The 25,430-nt window shown below is 30.8% G+C and overlaps 1 protein-coding gene across 1 annotated transcript in view; it reads right to left on the bottom strand.

The window, feature by feature from the left end:
• The window catches only part of LOC106460096 (E3 ubiquitin-protein ligase HUWE1-like), a 165,843-nt gene that overhangs the window by 63,375 nt on the left and 77,038 nt on the right, over positions 1–25,430 (bottom strand). Inside the window, 5 exon segments of the mRNA XM_022386717.1 lie at positions 9,984–10,076; positions 21,151–21,387; positions 22,234–22,356; positions 22,949–23,106; positions 25,218–25,291. Of these exon segments, the coding sequence (XP_022242425.1) occupies positions 9,984–10,076; positions 21,151–21,387; positions 22,234–22,356; positions 22,949–23,106; positions 25,218–25,291 (685 nt within the window).

Raw genomic sequence — 25,430 nt, 5'->3', positions numbered from 1 at the left:
TTTAAAAGAACAAAGTAGAGGATTTAATCTTTTAACTAAGTATTTAGCAACATTTTGTATCAGTGACCCTATGCTAGATATTATAAGTCTGTAAAGAGTATTCTTTGTTAATGCCAGGAAGGGGGGATACTAATGTGTGGGGAAATGTTTTCCTTAGCAGTGAGAACAGGGCAATGTTTAACTAGTTTTATAATGTAATAATTTTTATTTTTTAAATGTAATACTTGGGCTTAAAGCATAAATATATATTTGCAACATATATATAGTTAGGTTGTCAATTTCTGGTCCTATTTTAAAATACTGTACTTAATTTCATGGAATTCTTAAACAACTTGAGACCCAATGTCAATTTCCATATTTGAAGTAGAATCCAACAGTTGTCTTCCCTTTTTAGATGTTAATGTAAAAAGAGAAAATAATAATGTGACTACCAGTATATATACAGGAAACTGCATTCTGTTGCCATGCTGCCACACATAAGATCTAATCACCACCTGTCACAGAAAATATCCTCCTACATGTCTTACTATAAAACTTTGTACCCACAAAGAAGACTTACTGACTGAATTGAATTATTTAAAGAAAATAGCACTACCTAAATGTTTCAACCTCAACATCACAGACATGGTTTTATTAAACTTCAAAACCTAAAAAAATATTATGTTAACTCTAACAACATAAAACATAATTTTTTTTCATTCCCTTTTATGCCAGAAATTGCCAATAAAATTATTAGCCTATTTAATAATTTTAGCATTGATGTAAAAAGTATATTCAAACCTTCACATAAGATTATCACCTTACTACCTAACCCGAAATAATTCCTACTAAAGAAACAAAAGTATATATAGCATCCCATGTGAATTTGGAAAGAAATATATAGTACAAATGTCATGTCCCTTGGAAATAAGATGCAACGAACACCAAGGTCACATGCATAAAGACAAATTTCTGATACAGTCAAACCTTGTTATAACAGAAACCAAGGGACCCAGCAAAATAATTCGTTCTAACGGGAGTTCATTATAACCAACTGGCCACTAGAGGGTGCTTTCATGAAAAACAAATATGGCTTCCATAGTTACAATGCCCCACAATGCAATGTTGTTGTTTTTAAACACATCACACATCATCCAAAAAAACATGGAACAAAAATTATCTTTCAATCTTTTTCACTTCCAATTAAAGAGAATTATTTCACTGTACTTGAAAAGGCAAAATCTTACTTAATAAATCCATAATCTTTGTTTGATGGTAACCTGTAAACAGTGTAGAAAACAACATCTTCATTCTGCAAAAGTTGAGTAAAAATAGTTGTTTAAACATTTTCATGAAACTGGAGGTAACTGTGTCGCTTTACTAGGCAATCCATGGATGTGACGTCGAAGGTACTTCTTCAGCAATGATGGGGAATAATGGAGCATCTTCATCTAGCTTGTCATTTTGTTGTTCCATTATGGAAACAATAATGTCATCATCAGATGGCAACTTTCAAACTTTAGTTTCATCGTCTGCACCCACAAAGGCCAAAAATGATATCTCAGGCAACTCAAGGCATTGAGACAGGCTGTCCCAAAGACAGCTGACCTCTTCATCGGGGATATCATCAGAAGTTTTATTAGAATTATTGTTTTCAGCATAGGCATTGATCTCTCCTTCCACACCAAGACTAGTAGTATTTTGTACATCGGCAAATGATAATTTATGGAAGCAGTTGGGCAACGGTCGACTCAGTAATTTTCTGCCACGAGGAATGTGGCATATCAGTTGCATCTTTGATGTTGATTGTTGGTAGATTTTCTCCTGAATCGAGAGACAACAGGATTTTCTGTACAACCTGTTTTTGGTAGTAGTCCTTGAAATTTCTGATCACACCCTGGTCCATTGGCTGCAGGTTTGATGTTGTATTCAGTGGGAAAAACACGTGTTTTATTGACTTTAGGTTGTCTATGGCTGGGTAAGCTGGTCAACTGTTGATGAATTCTAATGTTTGAACTTCTTTTCTTTGTGTATCCAACTGCTATCCATCCGTGCTTTTCTGTTTGCCTGATAATCAACGAGTGGTGTCAGCTTTTCTGATCCATCCATATTTGCACACAACATCATGATGATTCTTTCTTTGCTTTCCTCCCAAACAGACTTCATTTTTGAATGTTAAAGTCTTATTAGGCATCAATTGCAAAAATAACCCAGTTTCATTTGCATTAAAACTATCTCTTGGGGTATAACCTTTGACTAGTGCTGGTAACGACATTGCCACTCAGTCATCAACCATATAATTGCTGATAGCAGTAATCTCACTGCACACCAATTTAAAGATGATGCTGTTTTTTTGAGACTTGAATCTTTCCAGCCAACCATTGCTGGCATAGAAGTCAGGATGATTCAATTTTTGTCCCAGTTCTCTGGCTTTTGCTTGAGGAGTGGGCCTGCTGATCAGAATATCCATCAAATGTGAATGGGTAAACCATTTTAACAATGCTTGCTCAACCTCATCTTCTGCTGAGAACTAGAAACATCTGTAGTTGGGTTTGATTTTCGTAGGTTTTCAAAAACATCAGACTTTTTCTTCAAAATTGTAGACAGTGTACTGGGCTTCATGTCAAATTTTCTCAAGATGTCACCATGATGAATAATGGACTCAATAGTTTGATGATTTGGACTTTGCAGTCCAACAATAGAGCAAGGCAATTAGTAGGTACATGAGCTGTTAACATCTTGAAGATAATACATGAAGTGCTGTTTCATTGACAAAACTGCTACAATTTATCTAAAATCGCAGTGCCACTATTTCACACTTTATTCACAAATTTGTGGGAGTAATTGTCAAATTTTGCAATAACTGATCATGCTAAACATGCAAAATGTCTGCTGTTAAAACGATGGCTTCCTAATGGGGAGTTTGTTTGGCTTGTCGTATTAACAGTTTAAATGCTTACGTCTCATGCCAATGGGAAGCAATTAATCTCTGTATTCAGTCCTTTCAGTATTTCCCAGCTTGTGTTGTAAAAGAAATGTTCACTGTACGTGTGAAAAATCTACTGTAAACGGGATTTCATAGTAAGTGACTTCATTTTAAACAATGTTTATTTACAATGGTGTTAATAGCATTTCAAAGGGATTTTGTAATACTGTTCATTTTAAGAGGCTTGTTTCGCTGTAACCGAGTTCGTATCAAGGAGGTTTGACTGTAAAAAAAAAAGAAAACTGATCAGAAACTATAGAAATCATCAAAAATAATGATCTTTCACTAAACCATGATAAGGGCCTTAGCAACATCAGCCATATTTAGCAAGGTTTATTCACCACTCGCACACTTTATCTTTACCTATAATCCTGTCACCAGCTGACATAATTTCTATCACATTTAATCCGAGTGTCTTTTGTCTTTGTAACTATATATAAACAATGTATGGCATAGAACATATTGTACCTAAAGTAGGCAGATCAATGTTCTATCGAAACACGTAGTACATTTCACCATCAATAAAACTCTTCCTTATGCTCATAAATTGTTATTTGCCTACCTATTATTGCAAGTCTTCAAACCTACTGCTGAACAACTGGGGTCCCTTTTTCAGTGATATTAAATAGCTTAAAAAGTTGAGAAGAGACTGAAGCCAAAACATTATTTTTTTCATGATGCATAGGAATGATCAGTGATGACAAGCTATACTTACTGTTGTGTCTTTATTTGAAATGTACTTTAGATTGATATTTCTTCTTTCATAATTTTTTTTTTTCATGATGCACGGGAGAAAAACAACTACAAAAGTTCAATTTGTTAACTTTATTTTTTCTAAATGGAGCCTAAAAAATTAAAAGTTTACAAATTACAGCTTTTGGCTAAATAATGGAGTGACTCTAAGAATATAACTTGTTTAGCAGCTGATATGGTATTAACTGTAAGGTTAAACACAGAGCAGTGCTCAATGGTGAGTCAAGATTTGTATTTGTGATTATTACTTTACTCAGCATAATATGAAAAACTTGCAAAAGGCAAACATCAGGTGGGAAACAGAAGGTTTTATTTTAAAGTAACTCTAAAGAAAACATGATAAATAACTTATATCCATAACTGTATCTCATTTAGAACAAAATTATCTAATGGATTACATCTATTTATAGCACACGTTATTTAAAAGGTTACTTCTAAAACAGTGTCTTACAGAGCCAAAGTGATCTAAAGGCTTACATCTACAACAGTGTCTCATACAGCCAAGTTGTTTAATGGCTTACATCTACAACAATGTCTCATACAACTAAAGTAATCAAATGGCTTACATCTACTACATTATCTCATACAGCCACCGAGTGATCTACTTGCTTGCATCTACAACAATATCTCGTATAATGCAAAGTGTTCTAATGACTTACACCTACAACAGTATCTCATATAATGCAAAGTGTACTGATGACTTACACCTACAACAGTATCTCATATAATGCAAAGTGTACTGATGACTTACACCTACAACAGTATCTCATATAATGCAAAGTGTTCTAATGACTTACACCTACAACAGTATCTCATATAATGCAAAGTGTACTGATGACTTACACCTACAACAGTATCTCATATAATGCAAAGTGTTCTAATGACTTACACCTACAACAGTATCTCATATAATGCAAAGTGTACTGATGACTTACACCTACAACAGTATCTCATACAATGCAAAGTGTTTTAATGGCTTACACCTACAATAATATCTATCTGTCTACCTATCAATATATATAATAGCAAAATGTCTGTCTGTCATGCTTTGTATCTCCTGAATGGTTAATCATAGAAAAAGTTGTATAAGAAAATGACTTTTCAAAAATACATTACAGGAAAATTATTCATTTTTTTGCAATTCCTACAATTTCCTATCAATATCGATCTATCAGTCTTCATATGCACTGAACAATCAACCTGAGAAAAACTTATGAACAAAATGTTTCTTTTTGTAAGGGAAGTTCATGAAAAAAATGGGACTTCCTCTGCCAACTGACTGAAAGAAATATTTTGGAAATAGGAGCATGAACAAAAAAAATGCATAAAAAGAGGAACATATTTGAGTACATACTTGTTGTTCAGTTTATGTATATATATTTTTTCATGTCGAATAAACTGATTTCAACTGAATTGAATATCTCCCCTTTGACACTTCTGATAGAAATGACATCTGTTAAAAAGTGTTCACTTTAATAGCAGTCTTTTCTTGTGCTCAGTAAAATGACAAGGAACAATTGCATCCAGCAGGAAATATCCCTGCAACAACATAAGGAATCTGGGTGCTCTATTGTATTGGATGCACTCATTGTATCAAAACCCAAACACTTTTGCTAACAACGCATTTGCTTGAAAACAAATGAAATGCAATTTTCCTTACTAATATGCATGATATGACAAAAGACTTGTAAACAGCCCACAAGTCAATCATATTGCATATATGCTATGATCCAAGAGATTGGGTTGACTACATATTCTATTTATTCATCGCTATGTTTAAAAAAATTACCACCGAACTGTTTCAAATTGCTTACACCTACAAAAATATCTTATGTAATGCCAAGTAATCTAATAGCTTACATCTACAACAGTATCTCACATAAAAAAATTTATCTAAATGATTACGCGTATGACAGTGTATCACACTTTGCAAAATGATCTCATGCCCTAAAAAAAAACAAAAAAACAGTCAACAACTGTCTCTTATACACAGTGATCTTGTGCCTTAAATCTAAAATATGTATGGCATCATTAGACACAGAAATATTACATTTTAAATCAACAGAAACATTTTCAATTGTTAAGTCTATAGGCTTTGTTTTTTTATATACATTCACCTCTTATTTTACTTCACTAGACTAATATAAGAATGCATTGTTTCTGTTGTTTAAGCTTAAACATTCTTTGTTAAATAGCAGTGTTTGTAAAACTACTGCTAGTCCTCCACTAATTTTCCTTAAATAGTAATCCAACAGATCAGTAAAATGTTTGAGTTGGAACAATCTATAAAAAACCAAACATACATCCTTCTTTGTCCATATGTTAACACGCCTAACTAATCTCTTCCTCTACTCAGAGTTCCAGTTTTATATGTATTATGATCATGTTTCACAATTATGAAGGTAAATTATCATGAATTTTAAAAGAGAAATCAAAAGTACTTTGTTACATTACTTACTCTTTAATGAGAGTTTGTAGCAAATTCTAATATCTGAATCTAATTTCTGTTCACACCAAATGGAAAATATTTAACAAACATTTATTATTAATGTTGTTGGTCTAACTTGAATCACATTAAAATAACATCAGTAGTTACTTGTAAAAATCTCCTTAATCCAAACTAATAATGAGTCTTTCAAAGTGTAATAAACTGCACATAATCAACTTGTATAAGACTTTAAGTAACATATTAATATATTATTATGTTCATTACGTTATTTTCATTTTAAATAGTATGTTTGGTTTGCCTGTATTCACATCAATCATGGAATAAAGAATCAGAAGTACACTTCACACAAATGCATACTAGATTTCTTCTTTTAATACTGTTTTAACAGATAGTGTTCATGCAAAGTCAGACTGCAAAATATGTAATTACTATTATAATAATCACCCTTTCTGAAACTTTACCAAGATTGTTTCTGTATAAATGGTTTATAAATGTAAATGTCTTGATATAGGTCTGAATATTACTTTTAACAATAAATATTATCATAACACCTTTTCTTATAACCACTTTCAGGTTTTCTTGCATTTGTTTCTAAACTCACTTTTCAGCATTTGTCTTAAACTATGAGAAAAATGTAATGATAGAAGTTTAATTTCATGCATAATGTAATAACTAACAGAGTAAAGGCTAATAATGTTGCAATGTTCTTTGAACAGTTTGTAGTGTCTCCTGATGATAAACTAATAAAGGAAGTTGAGTAAGTTTAACAATATTAACTCAATATTGGTAAAACACATCACATTCACAATTTCTCAATACAGTAAGGTTAATGTTAAAGTAATGTTTGTTATTTTTCGATACATTAAGTAATAAGAAATAAATTTATTCGCAAAAACCATGTTCCTGTAAGATTTGGTATGCACAGATAAGAATCACAACTGTGATGGTGGTTAAGCTTTAGGTTGTGGTTAGACATGAGCAATTAACTTGATTACCCATGATTATCATTACATCAATTAATGTCACATATAATCAATTAACTGAAATTATCATGAAATTGATTAATGTCACAAAAATAATCAACCAGTCAAAATTACTGTTTGCAATTATTCCAATAACCCAAGTAATCGAAATACTGTCATGATTATTTTTCATCATTACTTTTGATCAATACAAGTTATTCAGCTCAATGAATTAGTATCATATTTCAAGTATAATAAATTAGTTGAATGTAACAAATTAATGAGCCCAAATTTCACTACTCTAGTTGTGGTACTAGCAGACTTACATGTAGAACAATTAAACTGCTCATGGACAAGCAATAAAAGTTTTTCACACAAAAACAACATTATTATTATTATGGTATCATAGCACGTCTTTCTATTAGATCGAATTAATAAAGCAAAATAAGTAGCCTTCTTTTTATTCAACGAGACAATATTACAGCTTACTAAATAAGTTATGGATTCAGATTTATAGTGATGTACAAGTGCTGAAATGATCATTCTGCTAAAATACGGGAAACAAAATGGCAGCAAGATTTTAAAGAATATGCAGAGGACATAACTAATTGTAAGCAGCTGAACAATGAAGGAAGGCATATTATTATTCTCATATGCAAATGTTCTCAGTACAAAGATGGTTGCCTACTGGGTCCTTAAACAACATTCAGTCACCTGATGAAAAAACTTGTCACCAAAGTGTTTAGAATAGTTGTAAATTTGTGCTTTGTCAGTCATATAGTGCAAAACAATGTTATACCATAAGTCAGAAATGGTGGCTCTTATAGCACTTAAGCATACAACAATGCTTGTAATGTCAGTATGCTTTTATGGTATAAATCTACAATAGTGGTTCACGTATGATGATTTTATGCTTTAAATTTACAACTCATATAACACTAAGATATCTCATGCATACAAGATGAGGCTCGTACAGCAACAAGTTGTCTTATGCCTATGAGAGAGGACTCAAATAGTACCAACAGATCTTATGCCTACGAGAAAGGACTCAAATAGTACCATATGATCTTATGCCTACGAGAGAGGACTCAAATAGTACCAACAGAACTTATGCCTACGAGAGAGGACTCAAATAGTACCAACAGATCTTATGCCTACGAGGGAGGACTCAAATAGTACCAACAGATCTTATGCCTACGAGGGAGGACTCAAATAGTACCATATGATCTTATGCATACGAGAGAAGACTCGAGTAGTACCATATGATCTTATGCATACAAGATAGGACTCGTATAGCACCAAATGACCCTAGATCTTAAGTCTGTATCAGTGGCTCTCAAGTCAAATTATGACCCAATTGTTTAATTCTACAAAAATGTATGATAAAACATGATTTAATCATGCAAAAAAAAGAAAGAAAGAAAAGAAGTACACAGTGAAGATTAAAGCAATTAAAATCTGCCAAAAATTGCAAGGTAACATGATCAACATATCAGCCATCCAAACAGCAGTTCAAAATTATTTTCAAAGCCAGCAGTGAGTGAACTATGCACATCGGAAACATTTCCATTTGTCTTCGGAAGCCAGTGGTGAACAATAGAAAACAGGCTCTACTTCTTTTGAACAGATTAGTGCCTTTACCCAAGAACTATTCATAAAAAACAGGTTCACACACTGTGATATATATTGCATGTCTTACGGCATGTTGTATGAAAAAATAGCCAGATGAAATTTACAATAATTTACTGATAAAACAATAAAGTGTAGTAGGCTTTAAGATTGTATTTTTTCATCTAGGTTATTTTAATAATGATGAATAACAGGCCTTCCCATTAAAAATATAAAGTTGCCTAATCATCTTTCCATTCTACCTATAAAGTTAGGTAAAAATACATCAAAAATAGATACATTCACTGTTACTTAATGAGTGTATGACATACTCTCTATTATACAAGTTGCTTGAGCAAATTCAAGAGATTACTAAAACTAAGATACCTAAAATGCATGAAAGTTTTAGTATTTGTATCTTCATTTCTAAAATAGCTTATTTCACGTGCTTTTCTGTTTTAAACCAACACAAATTTTACAAGGTACATTTTTACATAAGGGTCAACAGGGTATGAAAGAACTAGCTGACTCTTTATAGTCTACAAATCATGCTTAATGCCAGAAAGCAATTTCAAGGCAGTATTTCAACATCAACAGATGAACATCACTCAGATGGAAGTTTTTACTTGTGGTCCTGGGGAAAACTAGTTTGATGCATTTTAAAAGTAAGCTTTAAGCTTCATCAGGTACTGTGCAACATAAACACACACACACACAGATGAACAGCTGCCTAAACTGCAAGCAAGAACACCGTTCAAGTATCATAACCAGGAAAAAAAAACAAAAAACTTCTGTATTTACTGTTGCTGAACAATTAAACAAATTGTTCAAGTATCATAACCAGGAAAAAAAACAAAAAACTTCTGTATTTACTGTTGCTGAACAATTAAACAAATTTTTAACACAATTGCACACAACAAATGATACTTAAAATATACTTTAGGAAGATTTATATACACAGGAACAATATCTGATGATGTTAATGCTACAGTGGTTATACACAATAATTAATCTGCCTTCAGTTAATAAAAGTGTAACAGAAGTGTTAGATACCATACAGATTCCAAAAACATACACACACACACACAGATTATATACTGACAAGAAAGAATCAGGGGGGAGAGAGAAAGAGAGTTACAGTGGTGTCAATGGACACAATTTTTATAACAAATTACACACTGTTCTGCCTTCAGATCTATGGTGTACTGACGAGATCTTAAATTCACTGGAGGAGTATTCGTACTACCTGATTAGTGGACACAAGAACATTTTCACCAAGAGACATGGCAATAGCTCGTAACATTTGATCTTCCTCTTCTGCTTGAAATTCAGCTCCAGACTATCAGAAAGGAATTTAAAACTTAAGTTTGTCTTCCCACCTTTAGTTCCAAACTTACCTACCTGAAAGATCTCTAGGTCAATACATAAAAAATTTCTAATTCTTGAGTTTTTTGATGGATTACTATCACACTTTAACAATTCAGGACTTAGTGTATTTCACAGCTTACTCAAAAACCAGGTTTTTCTACATATAAACTTAAGCAATTGCTTCAGTTAAATTTCTAAATCAGTCTTAATAATTTTGAAAGTTTTTAAATGTATGAAATTTTGTGCAGTATAAAGCCAAGATGTTAACTTTTAGAATTGAATTACAAAAGGTGACATACAGCAACATGAGAACAATAGTGTCAACTCTTATCTTTAAGAAAAATAATAGGATTTCTTATTTCAGTTTACAGGCTTAATGTTGTCCTGCAATGTTCCAATACATGAAATTACTAACTTACAAAATATCAATCTTTTCTCTGGCATGAAAATATAAACAAAATTCATAACTATTTAAGTATGTGTAAAGATAACAGAATTTAAATGTAAATTCACTTTAAGAACAAGTGCAGGTTCACTGTAAGTGCCAATAATAATTACAATGTAGTAACAAGTGATTTTTCAGTCTAATCTCAACATAGTCTGAGTAATTCTGTAATTATTTAAAATACAAGCAAAATGTATTCATATTCTTAAAGCAACAGCAAAAAAGCAATTAATAATACATTAACATTTCATTTTCACTAAAAGTATAGTAAATCTTATGCAAATCTATATGATGTATTATCTTTATTCTTATTAATGCAGTGGATACCATACTTATACATGCTTAAAAACAAAACTTCTGCTGGTAGATATGAATCTTTGTTAATTAAAAAGAATTTTTTTCAAGTACAAAGCTAAACAATGGGCTACCTGTGTTGTGCCCATCACGGAAGTCAAACCACAAGTGTTAGAACAGTGTAAGCCCTCAAGTTTACTGCAGAGCCATCAGAGGAGGGGGAAGAGGATAATTCTGTTTTAGTCTTAGTTGGTAACTAGATCAAGCGGTATCACCAATCAACTTACAGTTAAACTGATCCTGTATGTAAATGATGTGTAAACAAAATGTTGACTCAAATAATCTTACATTTAAGTAAATTGTTGTTATCCTTGTGGATGAAAGAGTACTTCAAATTGATCTTTTAAATTTGATATTCTTTTCAAATTTTTCCTTCAATTTGAAAAAGTCTTAATATATTTAAGATATTTTTTGAACAAATGGTCAATATCATAAAGCTGCTTATATTAATCAAAACTAAAAAAAATCTGATCTTCAGGAACAGATGTATTTGCAAATATGAGGTACAACTTATAAAAAAAACAACCTAAAAATGAGTATCTTTTAAATTCTCATATCTTTTAGAAAATATAAGCTATTTGTGGCATTACAAAGAAAAAACCAAAACATCATTAGTCTTCAAAGAAACCAAAGCACTACCCATAAAGATTATTCAAAGACCTTAAAACCATTAGAACTTATTTCACACAACTAATCATAGCTAACAATACAACTATACAAAGGTTTCTAAAACATTCTACATAGACAAGGCATTTGTCACATGTCACTTTTAAGTCTGACACCACATAATGAACCCAAATGAATACTTCTACCCTGATTTTAATTCATCAGCATGACATATTCAGTTGGGGTATAATAAAATGAAAAGTTCCCCTGATTTTGTCTTTCTAGCATGACACACGAATGATGAAAAATGATACAAAGACTTTTTTATCAACATATCAGTTGAAGAAACCTAAGAATTTCTTAAAAGAAATGTTGATGATAAATGGTATAAGCATACCCGTCCATAAGAAGTTCTTCTAACTTTCTTTCATAAATGATTTTGCCATCTTAAAGCAAGAAAAATCTTGTTCCTTGAAGATAAAGAAAGATCAACCAATGAACCCATTGAGAAAATGTTATGGAAAATGACCTTAAAATCATATACAAATATCCAAACACCATTAAAAATAACCTAACTTCAAACAGAAAAACACCTGAAAATAAAACATTTATATTATACCATGCCAATCCTGTGAGAAAGGTTAGATAGGTGAAACTTGAAGTGTTCACACAAGAGTTTCTGAACATAAAAAAAGGACAAAATATGGAAACTGAAACAATGCCATTTTTCTTCATATGAGAGATTCTGGCCATCAAATTGATTGGAAATCAACAAAAATTTTATACAAAACAGATAACTATATAAAAAGAAGAATCGTTGAAAGTTGATTAATCAAAAGCCTGTCTAATTTGAATACCTCCCAAGGTCACTTTAAACTTAACTTCCTGACCTCTCATGTCCTTAAGGGAATTCCAAGAGCACATAGGCATTTGTTGACCAGTTTTTTTTTCTTCCTGAAAGTTTGTTCCATTCACTGTGTTTTTTTATTAATTGCTTACACAATATTGTATTCTTTTGTTATCTTCACCCTTAGGACTCTTTTTAGTATAACAAAACATTTGACATCCATATACACACACACACTTTACTGTCCTATGTTCGTGTCTGTCTTCCAAACATGATATATAGATACATAACGAAACACAAGACAATTCATACCTTTATGACTTTAATGTACTTTAAAGCCATGAATTATGATTCTACTCTTTCTAGCATGAGACAAACAATGTATTCAAAAACCATAAGTATGGCCCTACCCTCTTTACTTTCTTTTCAGCATTAGATATAAGCAATATACTATGCAGAGGTCGAGTATACATTATATTAAAAATTATTCTGGAGCTTCAAGATATTGCTACAGTCATGTTGCCATATCCTGTCAAGCTCCATTTGACAAGTGTATATTTTGACTATAGCCCTACATTAAAGTTTCTACTCAAAAGGCTCCGCCTTAAGATTATCATGACCAAAGCACACCCCTCCTTCCTATATGTTTTCCATAAGACATCTCATGTATGAGGATAGTTTTCCAGCACCCATTTCAACAGTCTGGTTGCAAAGAAATCAAAAGACAATTAATTCAATGGCTTGATTGGTATCTCTTCATATGAAGTAGCACAAATACCCACTTCCTTGTAAAGCTACTGGAATAGATATGTCCTGGAAACAAATTAGGTACACATGATTTGTTTCACTCTTACAGATAGAAACCCCTATTGGTTATGCTGCATACAGTTGTATAAATCATGTGGATTGGCTTTTGTTATGATAGTTACAAGTCTTTTTCTGGGTATTTCTGATGCCCCAAGTTGATCCATATTACTTGTTTTCCAATGCTGTTAAGAAAAAAGGATATCCCCATCTTGGAAATTTTAAATCCTCAATCTGAACACATCTGTACAATCTGAGTGTACATATATTTTAAAATGGGAAGGTTTGTTACATATACTTACCAAAAATTACAAATTCTGAGTGGCATCACACTAACTAAAATATGGCAAATAATATCAAAATGTAGTTCTGAATACACTCTGTTGCATTATATTTTATAGCAGCTGTGAATGATAGGATTTGCTGATACGCATATTCAAAATCACTTCAATATAACTTACTCAACCCTTTGTAAATGCATAAATATGGTCATACCCTCATAACTGCCTTTTGAGTAACACACACACAATCTTTTTACTATAAATGATGTAGCGTGTATATATGTATCTATTTATGTATGTGATTCCATCTACTGAATGGCACCACAAACAAAAATCCATAAAAAATTTAACAATTTGGGTATTCAGGATTTAGACAATTAGAAAAATAACTATGGTATGTGCAACAACCATTTTTGTATCACAGAACACAATTTTAAATAAAAATACTCTCCTCACAACAAAAACATGATTTTTACTAGGACTGTACATGAGGGTTTAATTATACCTTTATTGATGTAATTTGTAGATATAGTACTAAAAATGGAGTTCTTAAAAAAACTTTTTTCAATATAGGGTACCACTTTTAATATATAAAAACATTACAGTTCATATCAGCACAATCCAAACACTTTTCCTATGCAGTACTTCCCAGAAAAAAAATAATTTTTTAGAAAATGTTTTCAATGAGGTATGAATACTATGATTAGTAATTACTAGCATAAACAACCACCTATAGGGCAGAGTTTCTGCTAGTATTTTCTAAAAAAATTAATATATTCCATCCCTCTTTACCATTACACAAACTTTATACACACAGAAAATGTTTGTTTCATCATTTAACTTGTCTTTCCAGCAGAGCACACACACACACACGATGTACAATATGTTAAAATCTAAGTAATTCAATGTTGTTGCTACATTTGCATTATCTGCTCATAATCAAGAAATTTACATGAAATATAATTCTTATTAAACAAAGCATTCGTATTTGCAAATACAACTTTACCATAACCTCTTTCAATAACTGATCAGAATGATATCAGTAAATCATTATCATATTTAGTCCCAATACTTCTGTACAACTTTTCAGTGTTTCTTGTATCAACAAACACATGTGAACATGTACATATACATGAAGTGACATTTCTGAAGAAAAAACTTAAACCATACACTTGTATGCCTCTTCATATACATTTGTGATGTTGTTGATGAATCATCAGTTTAAAATAATTCTATTTTTCAGCACCCGATATACTTGTTTTTTCTCTCCATAAAATCAAAGAACAAAGATTTAACCCTGTTCCTGACAGGAAACTGTTGTTGGGTATATATGAAGACCAAGGGTGAAACAATTTTTTTTTTTCTAAGCTGATATTAAATCACCAACGAAGAATTATCAACTGGACCAAACAGTCTTATACAATAATTTATTTACGACTACTGCAATAAATATGGATTAATTGCAAGGATTTTAGAAATAGAATCCAATAAAAATCTACTGACAAAAGTATCTAAGTTGTAGTGTAGTATTTTCTGCAGTAACTTAGAGAAGCATCAAGGAGAAAATTTGAAAAATTTGTCTTTTTGATAATATAGAAATAATTTAAAGATTTCTTAAACAGAAAATATTATCAAAAAAAGAAGAAATAACCAACCCATTCACTGCAGCTGGTACATATATGGCATCCAGATGTTTTTTTTTTTTGTTCACTGCATCAACCCAGAGTCAATGCTATCTAGTCAATCCATACAATAATCTGGATTGTGCCTGTCTTCAGCAGCAACATATTGACATACAGTCTTCTGTGACATCTTTAGGGAAACTGACACATAGAAGGCAGAATTAATTAGCTTATGGAATATCAATGGACATCTTTACCACAAAACTTTAGGATCCAACACCTCAGGCATGAATTTAAAAAGGAAGAATACACATATGTACAAGCTGCAGTGAACGGGTTGACTACTTATAGCTTGCAGCTAATGTATTTTATATACACATAGAGAGAAAACTACAACAGGAACTATAAACTACAGTGACACCTACTGGATACAACCTTTACACTGTTGACCTTGATGTCAACTATAGTTTCTTATTACAGAGATTATATATATATAAAAAAAACAAAAACAAAAATGCTGACTACTACATTATTATCTGGTGAACACACTTGGTTCATAGCAGTGAATGAAATACATATATCAAGTTATACAAACTATTCTGCTTTACAATGTACAAGCAGAAAAATTACTATTATTAGTACATTTTACCCAAAATATATGAGAAATTTGCAATAACTTGCTGAAACACCTTTCTGAGTCATATAACCCCTACAGCCAACAGGAACCAAATTAAGATAATTTTTAAAGTGCATTTTTCTTTCAAAAATGCTTAAACAGCTTTTAAACTAAATATTAAGTAAAATATTCCAACTTTGATGATGATATAATTTAACAGGCCTCATCCCCAAATGTTCTTTGTAATATATTTATTAGAGAAATAAAATCTTTAACTATTAATAATTAAGTTCCACAGAAATATCAAAGTTGCTGTAAGTAAAACCAAAACGACAAATCCACTTCATATGTACCAGCATTTAAAACTGATAATGTACAAATAAAACAGCAGTTTGTCTATACAACTAAAATTAAGTCAAGCCAACTTATTCATTTAATTTTTATTAAGCCAATTTATGTATGTTTTGCAAAATAAATTCAGTATATACTTGGCAACAATGATCATAGAGGTTAAAACAGCAACAAATGTCTGTAGTTTAAAAGATATTGTAAAGTCAGTTACTAAATTTACCACTGCAACAGTTTAAGAAGGACAACAGTCTTCACTGTACAGTACTAAATGTTCATTTCAAAGTCATTTTCTATCTTTTTCTTAAACATGTTTTTGAACACTATTCCATGCTTTCCTATTAGTATTAAGAAAGTTTAAAAATTCAAATTATAACTTAACAGGACAAGTTTACCACAGTTCAATAAGAATAAAAAACTTGCAAAATGGTATCACTGAATTTCCCAGTTTGTCCCTGAAGAAGAAAGGTCCACCTTTCAAAAGCATTCACATTTTTTATAATAAATTGTCTTACATAATAAATATTAATTTCAATACTGTAAGAAAACAGCAAAGATGTGATCTTTAATGTCTATAAGAACTTGAAAATGTGTTTGATTTTTCACACTGTTTAACAGGTTTTCACATACTTGTTTGTGGGTATATGTATGTGTTTCTCCACAATGTTCCTAAGCAGAAGTTGTAACCAGTATGCCACTGATTTTTTTACATTGTTGTTTACAAAACATTTCATAAGGTGTACTCATGATCTTTCATATTGCTAATGAAACTAACTTACAGTTGACTTGTTTATTTGGGATAATGGTAGAGAAAATCAAAAAATAAAGGTACTATGAAACACGTGAAGAAAGCATACATATGCAATTCTAATAAAAAAGAAAAAGTTACAATATGGATTTTTACATAATACTTATAAAAAAAAAAAAAATCAAACACACACACATATACATACAATGTGCTAGATTTTACTAAAATCATTTAAAATAATCACTTAGTCTTTTGTTGTTTGCTATGATTTTTAAATTGAAGAATGCAGCTGCAACAGATTTCACTTTTGAACTTTGTTCATTCTTTTCAATAATCTGAATTTTTTGTTGCAATATAAATACAATACATTAATGTTTTAACATGATGTTCTCAATAGTCAATAAACTCATGACAGTCAACACTAAAAAAGTGATAAAATAATGAAATGAAAGAAAAGAATGAAATAAAGGAAACAACGAATAGGAACTGTAGCTAAAGCAGTTCAAATTCAAAGCTACACTGACATATAACAGCTTGTGAGATTACCCAAATAAAAACATGGTTAAACCATAAACCAACTGATTCACCCACAGATAAAAGTGAGCCAACTGTATGTGCATACTTTTACTTTGAAAGAGACATCTATTTCAATACTGACATGTTTGCATTCTTTTTGAAACTTTTTTTTTTAAATATTCTGAAACAAGACTAAAAAAAGTATTACCAACATCAGATTATTTTTTTCCTTTTAATAAATGTTATAGGAAAATTACAATACTTTGAAAATGTTTTTTTAAGCTCTATTGTTGAAAACCAGTTGGTACTAAAAATCTGAATTATTAATAGATTTGAAGGATACTGAAAAAAAATACAGAGCAAGGATAAGGAGCTTGGAATTAATATACAGACTTATGCACAAATGAGAAACTTGAGACTAATACAGGATTAGTGTACTAGAAATAAGGCATATATGGAACCTGTGATGAATGTAAAAATTTAGTGCACTAAAACAATCAGACCTAATACACACAGGACGGTAAATATTTTTAGTTTTTAAAGCTACCACATCAAACTCAAATAGTTTTTGCTCTTATTACCTATCATACACCAATGTGAATACTTATCAGTGCCAACACATTCCATTTAAATTTTTTTTATACCAGATATTTTTGAACAATGTTTCATCTAACAGACAAAAGAAAAATGTGGTAATCAACCAATTGAAAATTTTGAAATCAACCAATTGAAAGTTTCTTTTCAATACACAAATTATTTTCTTTAAGTGTAATATTTTAGTAAGGTGAACCTACCACAATATTCAATAAATAAGGATTTGATTCATCAGAATATTTTGCTGTTGCCTACCATACTCACTAAACCTAACTAAGCTTACCTGTGTCTTGCCATAGAAAAACATTTCTATAGCTTAAAATCAGATATAATTTTACAAGAACATTTTCAAGAATAAAAAGAACAACTACAAAAACTATAACAACATCCCCAGATACTGTGTTTTGTTCTTAAGTCTTCTAAACTTCCAATCAGATTCCTTTGCTTGTCTCTATAAGAACTCCATCTAGTCACTTTCTTAAGAAACTATAAATTCTTGTTTAAACCACTGTACACTGATGTAAATAGTTTATATCTTATAATGCACTATCAACTGTACTTAAACACTGCCTCTAGCAATTTGTCAAGCAGGCATTTATTAGTAATTGATCAGTTTCCATTCTGTGCCATTATAAAAGGGTGACAAAGGGTTGTAGTCACAAAATAACAGAGAAGGAAAAACCACCTGAGAAATAGGTCATAGATAACTACGTTGTCCAAAAAAGAGTTTCTTTACAAAACTATATTTTGAGATTGGCAGAAAAATTAAAGTTATAAAATGAGTTTACAGGTGATTCATTATAGTTGTGCATAAATAAATGTTAGAATATTTTTTCATTTTCATTTGTTAATTGTACCAACTAAGTATTATGACATAGTAAACATCTCTGGTGAAATATTTTTGATTTAAAAATTGCTGAAACAGAGTTAGAATTAATATTTTTTACTTATATTTAGAAATTTGACATACAGGTGTGCAATCAACATCTGAAAAGTGCTCACTTGTCCAGATAGGACTAAATCTATATTTGGTTGGAGATATAAAATTAGACTTGATCTCAAAATTAATTATAAACTGAAAAATAAATTCATTTATCATAGAGATGAATGGCATGACCAAGGATTTTGGAGATTTAAGTACCCTACTAAACAAAAAGTTGTTCCTTGATGTACCCTGATAACATTTTGTCCTGTTGTCTTCACTTACCAGTGTAGTTGCAATGGAAACAGGTACACAAATTTACTACTTTCAAGTGCTTTATGATTCTTGTTTGGAAAGTCATTTAAATAAATGGTCTATCATCATTATCCAATACCATAACTGAAAGTTCTCTCACATTGTCTGTACTTCTTGGCCCTTTCCTACTCTGAACAACAAACAGCATTTAAATACTGTTCATGATTTGGCCTCAGGAAGCTTAAAAACTTGCCCTTATATGTGTACAAAATAAGAATTGTAGTTTTGTCTTTAGTTCCCAAATTTGCACCTTATCTGCCAGTTGAATGTAGCACTTTGCTTCTAAGATCTGTAGTGTAGTCCTTGGAAAAATATATTGTCATTTTACAGAATTCTGGTACCAATGTCATTGTGTTTCTGCTCCTTGTTTCAAAAATGGATATATCCCCCCCCAAAAAAAATGCCTGAAGACATCAACTATATTATAATTACCTTGTATATGAACCCACTGTATGAACATATGCCCGTATTTCTCATTCCATCCTTCGAAACATTATCAGTATATTTTATGTAAATTATAAAAATGCACTTTATCCACAACACTTAGGATATGTACCTTTCATAAAACACACGAGATATACAAAGATTATTAATTAATCATGATGAGGTTTGAAACCAATGGGTGAAATTAGTACTATAATGTTTGTGCATTGTTACTAAATAAGATTCAGTAAATGAAATCCAGTAAGATACAGATCCATAGGCAAGAAAGTAAAATGGATGTGTGTGTGTGTGTGTAAGTATTCTTAAAACATGTCTAAGAATATGTTTCTTAAGGGTTTAGATGGCATTTCTGTTTAACAGAGCAAACCAGATAAGTTATCATCACTAGTTCCAAATGTTACATAACGTGTGAAATTTTCTTTTATAATTACTGTAGTTTGATGTCTTTTCTAAAAGGTCACCAATGTAAAGACGAGGACAGTAGAAAATTATTATAAGTAATAAAAGGGAGTTTTCTTGCCAAATATATATGTTTCATTATTTCATGTAGACCAAAATTCAAAAAGCCCAAAATAAAAGTTTCCAAGTTGGTCCTTTCATATGTAATTTTCATGTCTTTAGCACATTTAGAAGTAAGGACAACAGGTCAATTTTTGATGCAGGCGTGTTAAATCTTGAATTTAGAATGGGTACAATATTTTTGTATGTTAGGATATTTAAACTCCAAAATTAAGGCCCAATTCAGAGATTTGCCACTCACCTATTATTATACAGTTCCTCTTCTTTTCAAGCCAGCTTAGAGCTTTAAGTACATAATTTAATGAAATATTTAGGGTGTTATAAAGCAACATTAATTAAAAAATATGGCTCCAGTGGTACTTGATGGTTTAGTTAACATAAATCGATGAAATTGACATTTGCTTATATATTCCTTTAATACTATATTGCTAAAAACAGGTGTTACGAAGTCTATTTAATATAAATGTATCTTATTTTAATGAAATACAGATTTTTATTAAGAAAAATTACAAAATTCAATGCAGACAAGTAAACCACAAATAAGCTGCAAAGATGCAAAAGCATGAATTAAGTATCCAAAAATATAATTTGTGCAAGAAAAGAAAAAGATAAATAATACATTTACCAGATAGCTGTAAAATACCATAAAACTGAAAAATGGTTGTGCACAACGAACAAAGGGATTAATACAAAGCTAAAAGAAAGTACAAACAATTTTTTCCTTATAATTTTCAATGTATCCCCACAAAGTTCTTGTAAGATCTAGTCTTCCTTCAAACAATGGAGAGGACTTTGAATAAATATTAATCACCTTGGTTTAGAAAAATATAACAAGCCTTCAAGTAAAAACTAGTTGCTAAAGTGAATTGTCACATCATACAGCAACTTTGTGGAGAAGAAATGTACTCATTATATATTTGAGTCATAGTTCAAAAACATTTCAGCCAAATTCAGCAAAAACTAAAGACTTAAATAAAAAAATTATTACGAGAAGCAGCACATGATACTGCAGAAATGAAAAATTACCAAATATTTCTTGATTATGGAAGTGAGATACAACTTACTTGAGACCATCTTGGAAGAGGAGCTGGATGACTTAGAAGGTAATCAGTTGCTTGTTCAAGAGAGTTAGTAGTTAACAGTGCCTCCAAAGCCATTTGACGACTGAATCCCATATCCATCAGTTGTTGTAACTGTCCTTGCTCTTCTAGTTCTTGTCCTCGCCTTGCTCTAATGTTTGTGGAAGAACTGTTGTTGCTATTGTTTGCTGTTTCACCTTCTTTTTCTTTGCTTAATTTTTCCTTCAAAATACAAGTCTAAATTAACTAAATAGTATATCAACTTTAAACAGAATATAATAAAATACATGTCTATTGTTCAATAAAGTTTTTAGAAATATAACTAGACAAATAGCACCAAAACCACATATCATACATTGAATAATTCTTTAACTTATCAATACTGTTATATAACATACCTTTATTTTGCAATACCAGTTCCTATCTAATAAATTTCGTTAAATTGTTTTACGTAAATAGAAAAATTCATTAGATTAATAAATAATAAATCTTGTGACATGATCACTGAAACCATCATTTTAGTACAAAAACTATATATCACAGAACAGATATAACAGATAAAAGCAAATGGCTCACAAATATCAAACTAAGTATCTGAGGAAGCAAGCTGACCATCAACAGGTTAACCAAATTTGCACAGGGTTGGTTCATTGAACCCATGCTGTATTAGAGAAGGAATATTAACTATGATTCTGAATTTACTCAGTGTATCTGCACAAAATGTAAAATGTACAAGGCTGTTGTACACAAAAAAATCAGATGTTTTACAAAAGATATTTTTTATTCAAGATATGCCTGTTTTTCATATTGATTTTATAACTTCTAGAACCTCCAAAATGCACACCTAGTTCTTCAGTAACCTTATATATTGTGTATGGTATTTGCTCTCCTCTACCATGAACTGTTCTATACCAATAATGTAGGGTAAAATGAATAGTTGATAACTAACATCAAATACATACATAATGAATTCACTCCAGCTATCTTACAAAGTTAAAAAAAGCATCTTTATGTTTATCATGATAATTAGAATTGGAAGGAGTAAAAATGTTATTAAACAAAACATACTTTAATGATGCTTTCTCCTCTTAGCAAGTGGCAGAGAATGGCAAGAATAGATTCTGCCATCCTATCTCCATATAGTTTCAGAGGTTTCCGATTCCACAAGTGCATGATTGCTTGAAAAGCCAACTGAAAACGAAAATTGAAACAAGATATGTCAGATGGATCTGAATTTCTATTTTATGACTCCCTACACAAATAAGATTGAAGGCTATAAAAATTATATATTATCATGAGTAGTTTACATTAAATTCCATACTTCAGATGGGTGGTAAATTAATTAACAAAGCGAAAACACCTGAAGAACAAATGTCATGATTCTCATACTAAGGAACTTTGATTATTTCCTTATAAAATTAAGAACTAAAAACATATAATATTAAAATATGATTTATTAACTTCATTTTGAGTGTCAAGTTTATTTGTATACATTGATAGTAAAGTAGTTGAAGTAAATTTTGAATGTGACTCTGTAAAAAAACGTGCACTTTGACCTACCCCTTACAAGTCGATTAAACAAAGAGCTTTAGTTACAAATAAATACAAAACAGCATTTTTACTCATGCTATCACTGGATATGGTTTCATCTATTACTAGTTTCTGACACTTAGAATTTTATATAAGCAATTATTCAAGTTAATGTGTTTTAAATTTTTTCTTTGGTAATAATTTTGAAAACTAGGAAGCAAGAAGTAGAACAACGAACTTCATTAATACAAACCTTGTGTGTGTGTACCAAATAGAGAACAGGATTGAAAGGAACAAAGCCAGGCTGGGATGATTTTACTGGTAGAGTATGTGGAGATTCCATTACCATCTTAGGATTTACCATTTTCTCTAATAACATCAGCCAAGCATCCAGAAATTCCCCAGTTCCATCTACATGAAGAAATATGTTTAATATACAGAAACTGATGATCATCTACCAGCTGATACCATTATGACACCAGAAAGAATAAAACAGTGTTGTTAATGTTTATGTATTGTATTTTATCTTATTAGAAAATATTACTTGCAACAACAAATCCAAAAATAAAAAACACCACCAGAAGAAATTTGTATGGACAAAGATAATGTACAGGTAATTGGTGGAATTTATCCTTAAAAAATACTACTAAGTTAATGAGCCTACATAATATACTGTCTTTCTGAAAGTTTTGTTCTTAGAGTCAGTGAAATTCTTATCCAATTCATTTTTTACATCTTTAGGTTTACAGACAAAAAAGTGAGAGTAATTTCTGCTATTACAGTTCACTAACTGACAAACTTCAAATTTCACATTTTTTGTTGTTTAAAAAATTATAAAAACTATCATACTAATGTGTTTTAGTCAATTTATTACCCTTTCCACCTAACTTGTTAAACATTAGGTTGTCTTGGTCCACTGTTACTGTCACAGTTGGCCTTTAACTCTCTAATTACGAACAACGCCAGTTGAATCAACTGACCCTGTAACCATTTTGTACTCGTTATAGTTTCCATACCATAAATATTAATACCAAATTTGGCAGACTTTTATTAAACAAGTCTTTGTATATAAAAAATCAGATTTTTTAATGAAGTATTTTTACTAAAGTTTTGTCCATGAATATATGTACAGTATTTCTGTATATTAGTCCGGGTGTTAAGTTATTTCCATGTTGAGATTACAAATATGCTTTTCTTCAACTCAAATTTTATTTCCATAATCCTTAAAACCTACTGCATAAATTTCAAACATTTTTTTCCGTAAAACTTTATATAAGGTTGGTCAGTTAGCTTGACTTCATAACCACCAAAATCAAAATAAATTTAAATTACTATTTTTTTCTAGAATGACTTCAAATTGTAACATGAAACTACATTTGTTTATCCTAAATAGCTTTGCACTCATATAACAGTATACACCTATTTATACTTAAATTTTATTGCCCTTTGAACTCAAATTTTTATTCTTACAATTATAAGTTGTAAATCGCTTGGCGAACATGCAGCTCATGTTACACTATTTAATTACCTTAGACTCAAGCTATTTGCAAGCTGCTCGCAAACATACCTTGTGAAAATTATATTATTTTTCACCTAGTCTAACCTTAACTAACACAAGTTTCTATATTTTAGTTACTTTTATAATAATAAATAAAAAATACATGTTTTTTTTTGCTGTCGAATGTCAATGAAACTTAACCCTGCTTTTTTTATATTAAAGTTAATACTGCACTAATAAATTATATTTAATTAAATAATGCACCAAAGAACACAGAATAACAATGTGCAAAGAATGTCCTACAACTATCACAATTTTTCTGGCTTTCTAACTATGCAACAAAAGCTGTTAAAACTTCATCTGAGCTCGTCAATGTGTTTCATGTGGGAGGCAAGCCTGAACTAAAATCAAAATTGACAATTCTCTTCACAGAAAATGATATATGTCATTTGATAGATGAAATTCTTGGCTTTTTATTGGTTATAAATAATACAGTATTGCACAGCAGAGAGATACATTGTCAATTTCTGAAAGAGTGTATGTGAGAAGTGGCATAACAAGGAGGGTCTGGTTGTCTATTCCATGGTTTTGACAAGAAATAAGATCATAGGATATGAAAATTATGCTTTGCCCGAGTGATGACAATATTATAATTTATGTTAAATTTTGTACTTCTTGGAGAGGTGGTAAATAAATTAGGGAAGAGGGGATGCCTAGAGAGCAAATGTCACAATTCTCACACTAGGGGAAATTCTAGATTTCTTTTAATATTTTCCTATAAAATTAAGAAACTTAAAAGTTATATACTATTAAAATATGGGTTATTAGCTGCATTTTAATGCTATATTGGTATACCATAAAAAGAAAGTAGTTTAATTAAAGTTTATACATAACTCACTAAAAACCTCATGAAATTCACAGAAAAAGATACCCATGAAGAGAGTTAAATTTTAAATGTAACTTTGTAAATATTTGTGACGTGCACTTTGACCTACCCATAATCAAGAGATTTAAAAAGTCTTACCTGGAAGATCTGGATGCTCCAATCCTTCTTCTATTGGAACTTTGTTACCACAGGTAAGTGCCCACCTGAAGGTTCTGAAAACAGAGAAACAAACTCTTTGAAAATGTTATCAATTAGAAAAAACTCAAAAATATTTTATTAGTTATCGATGTGTTTGAAGGAAAACGAAATTTGATTATAAACAAGATTATGACACTTATGATATACAACATT

The sequence above is a fragment of the Limulus polyphemus genome, unplaced genomic scaffold, assembly GCF_000517525.1.
Source record: "Limulus polyphemus unplaced genomic scaffold, Limulus_polyphemus-2.1.2 Scaffold707, whole genome shotgun sequence".
In the NCBI taxonomy this organism is placed as follows: domain Eukaryota; kingdom Metazoa; phylum Arthropoda; class Merostomata; order Xiphosura; family Limulidae; genus Limulus; species Limulus polyphemus.
This window is presented reverse-complemented; position numbering and strand designations above follow the sequence as displayed.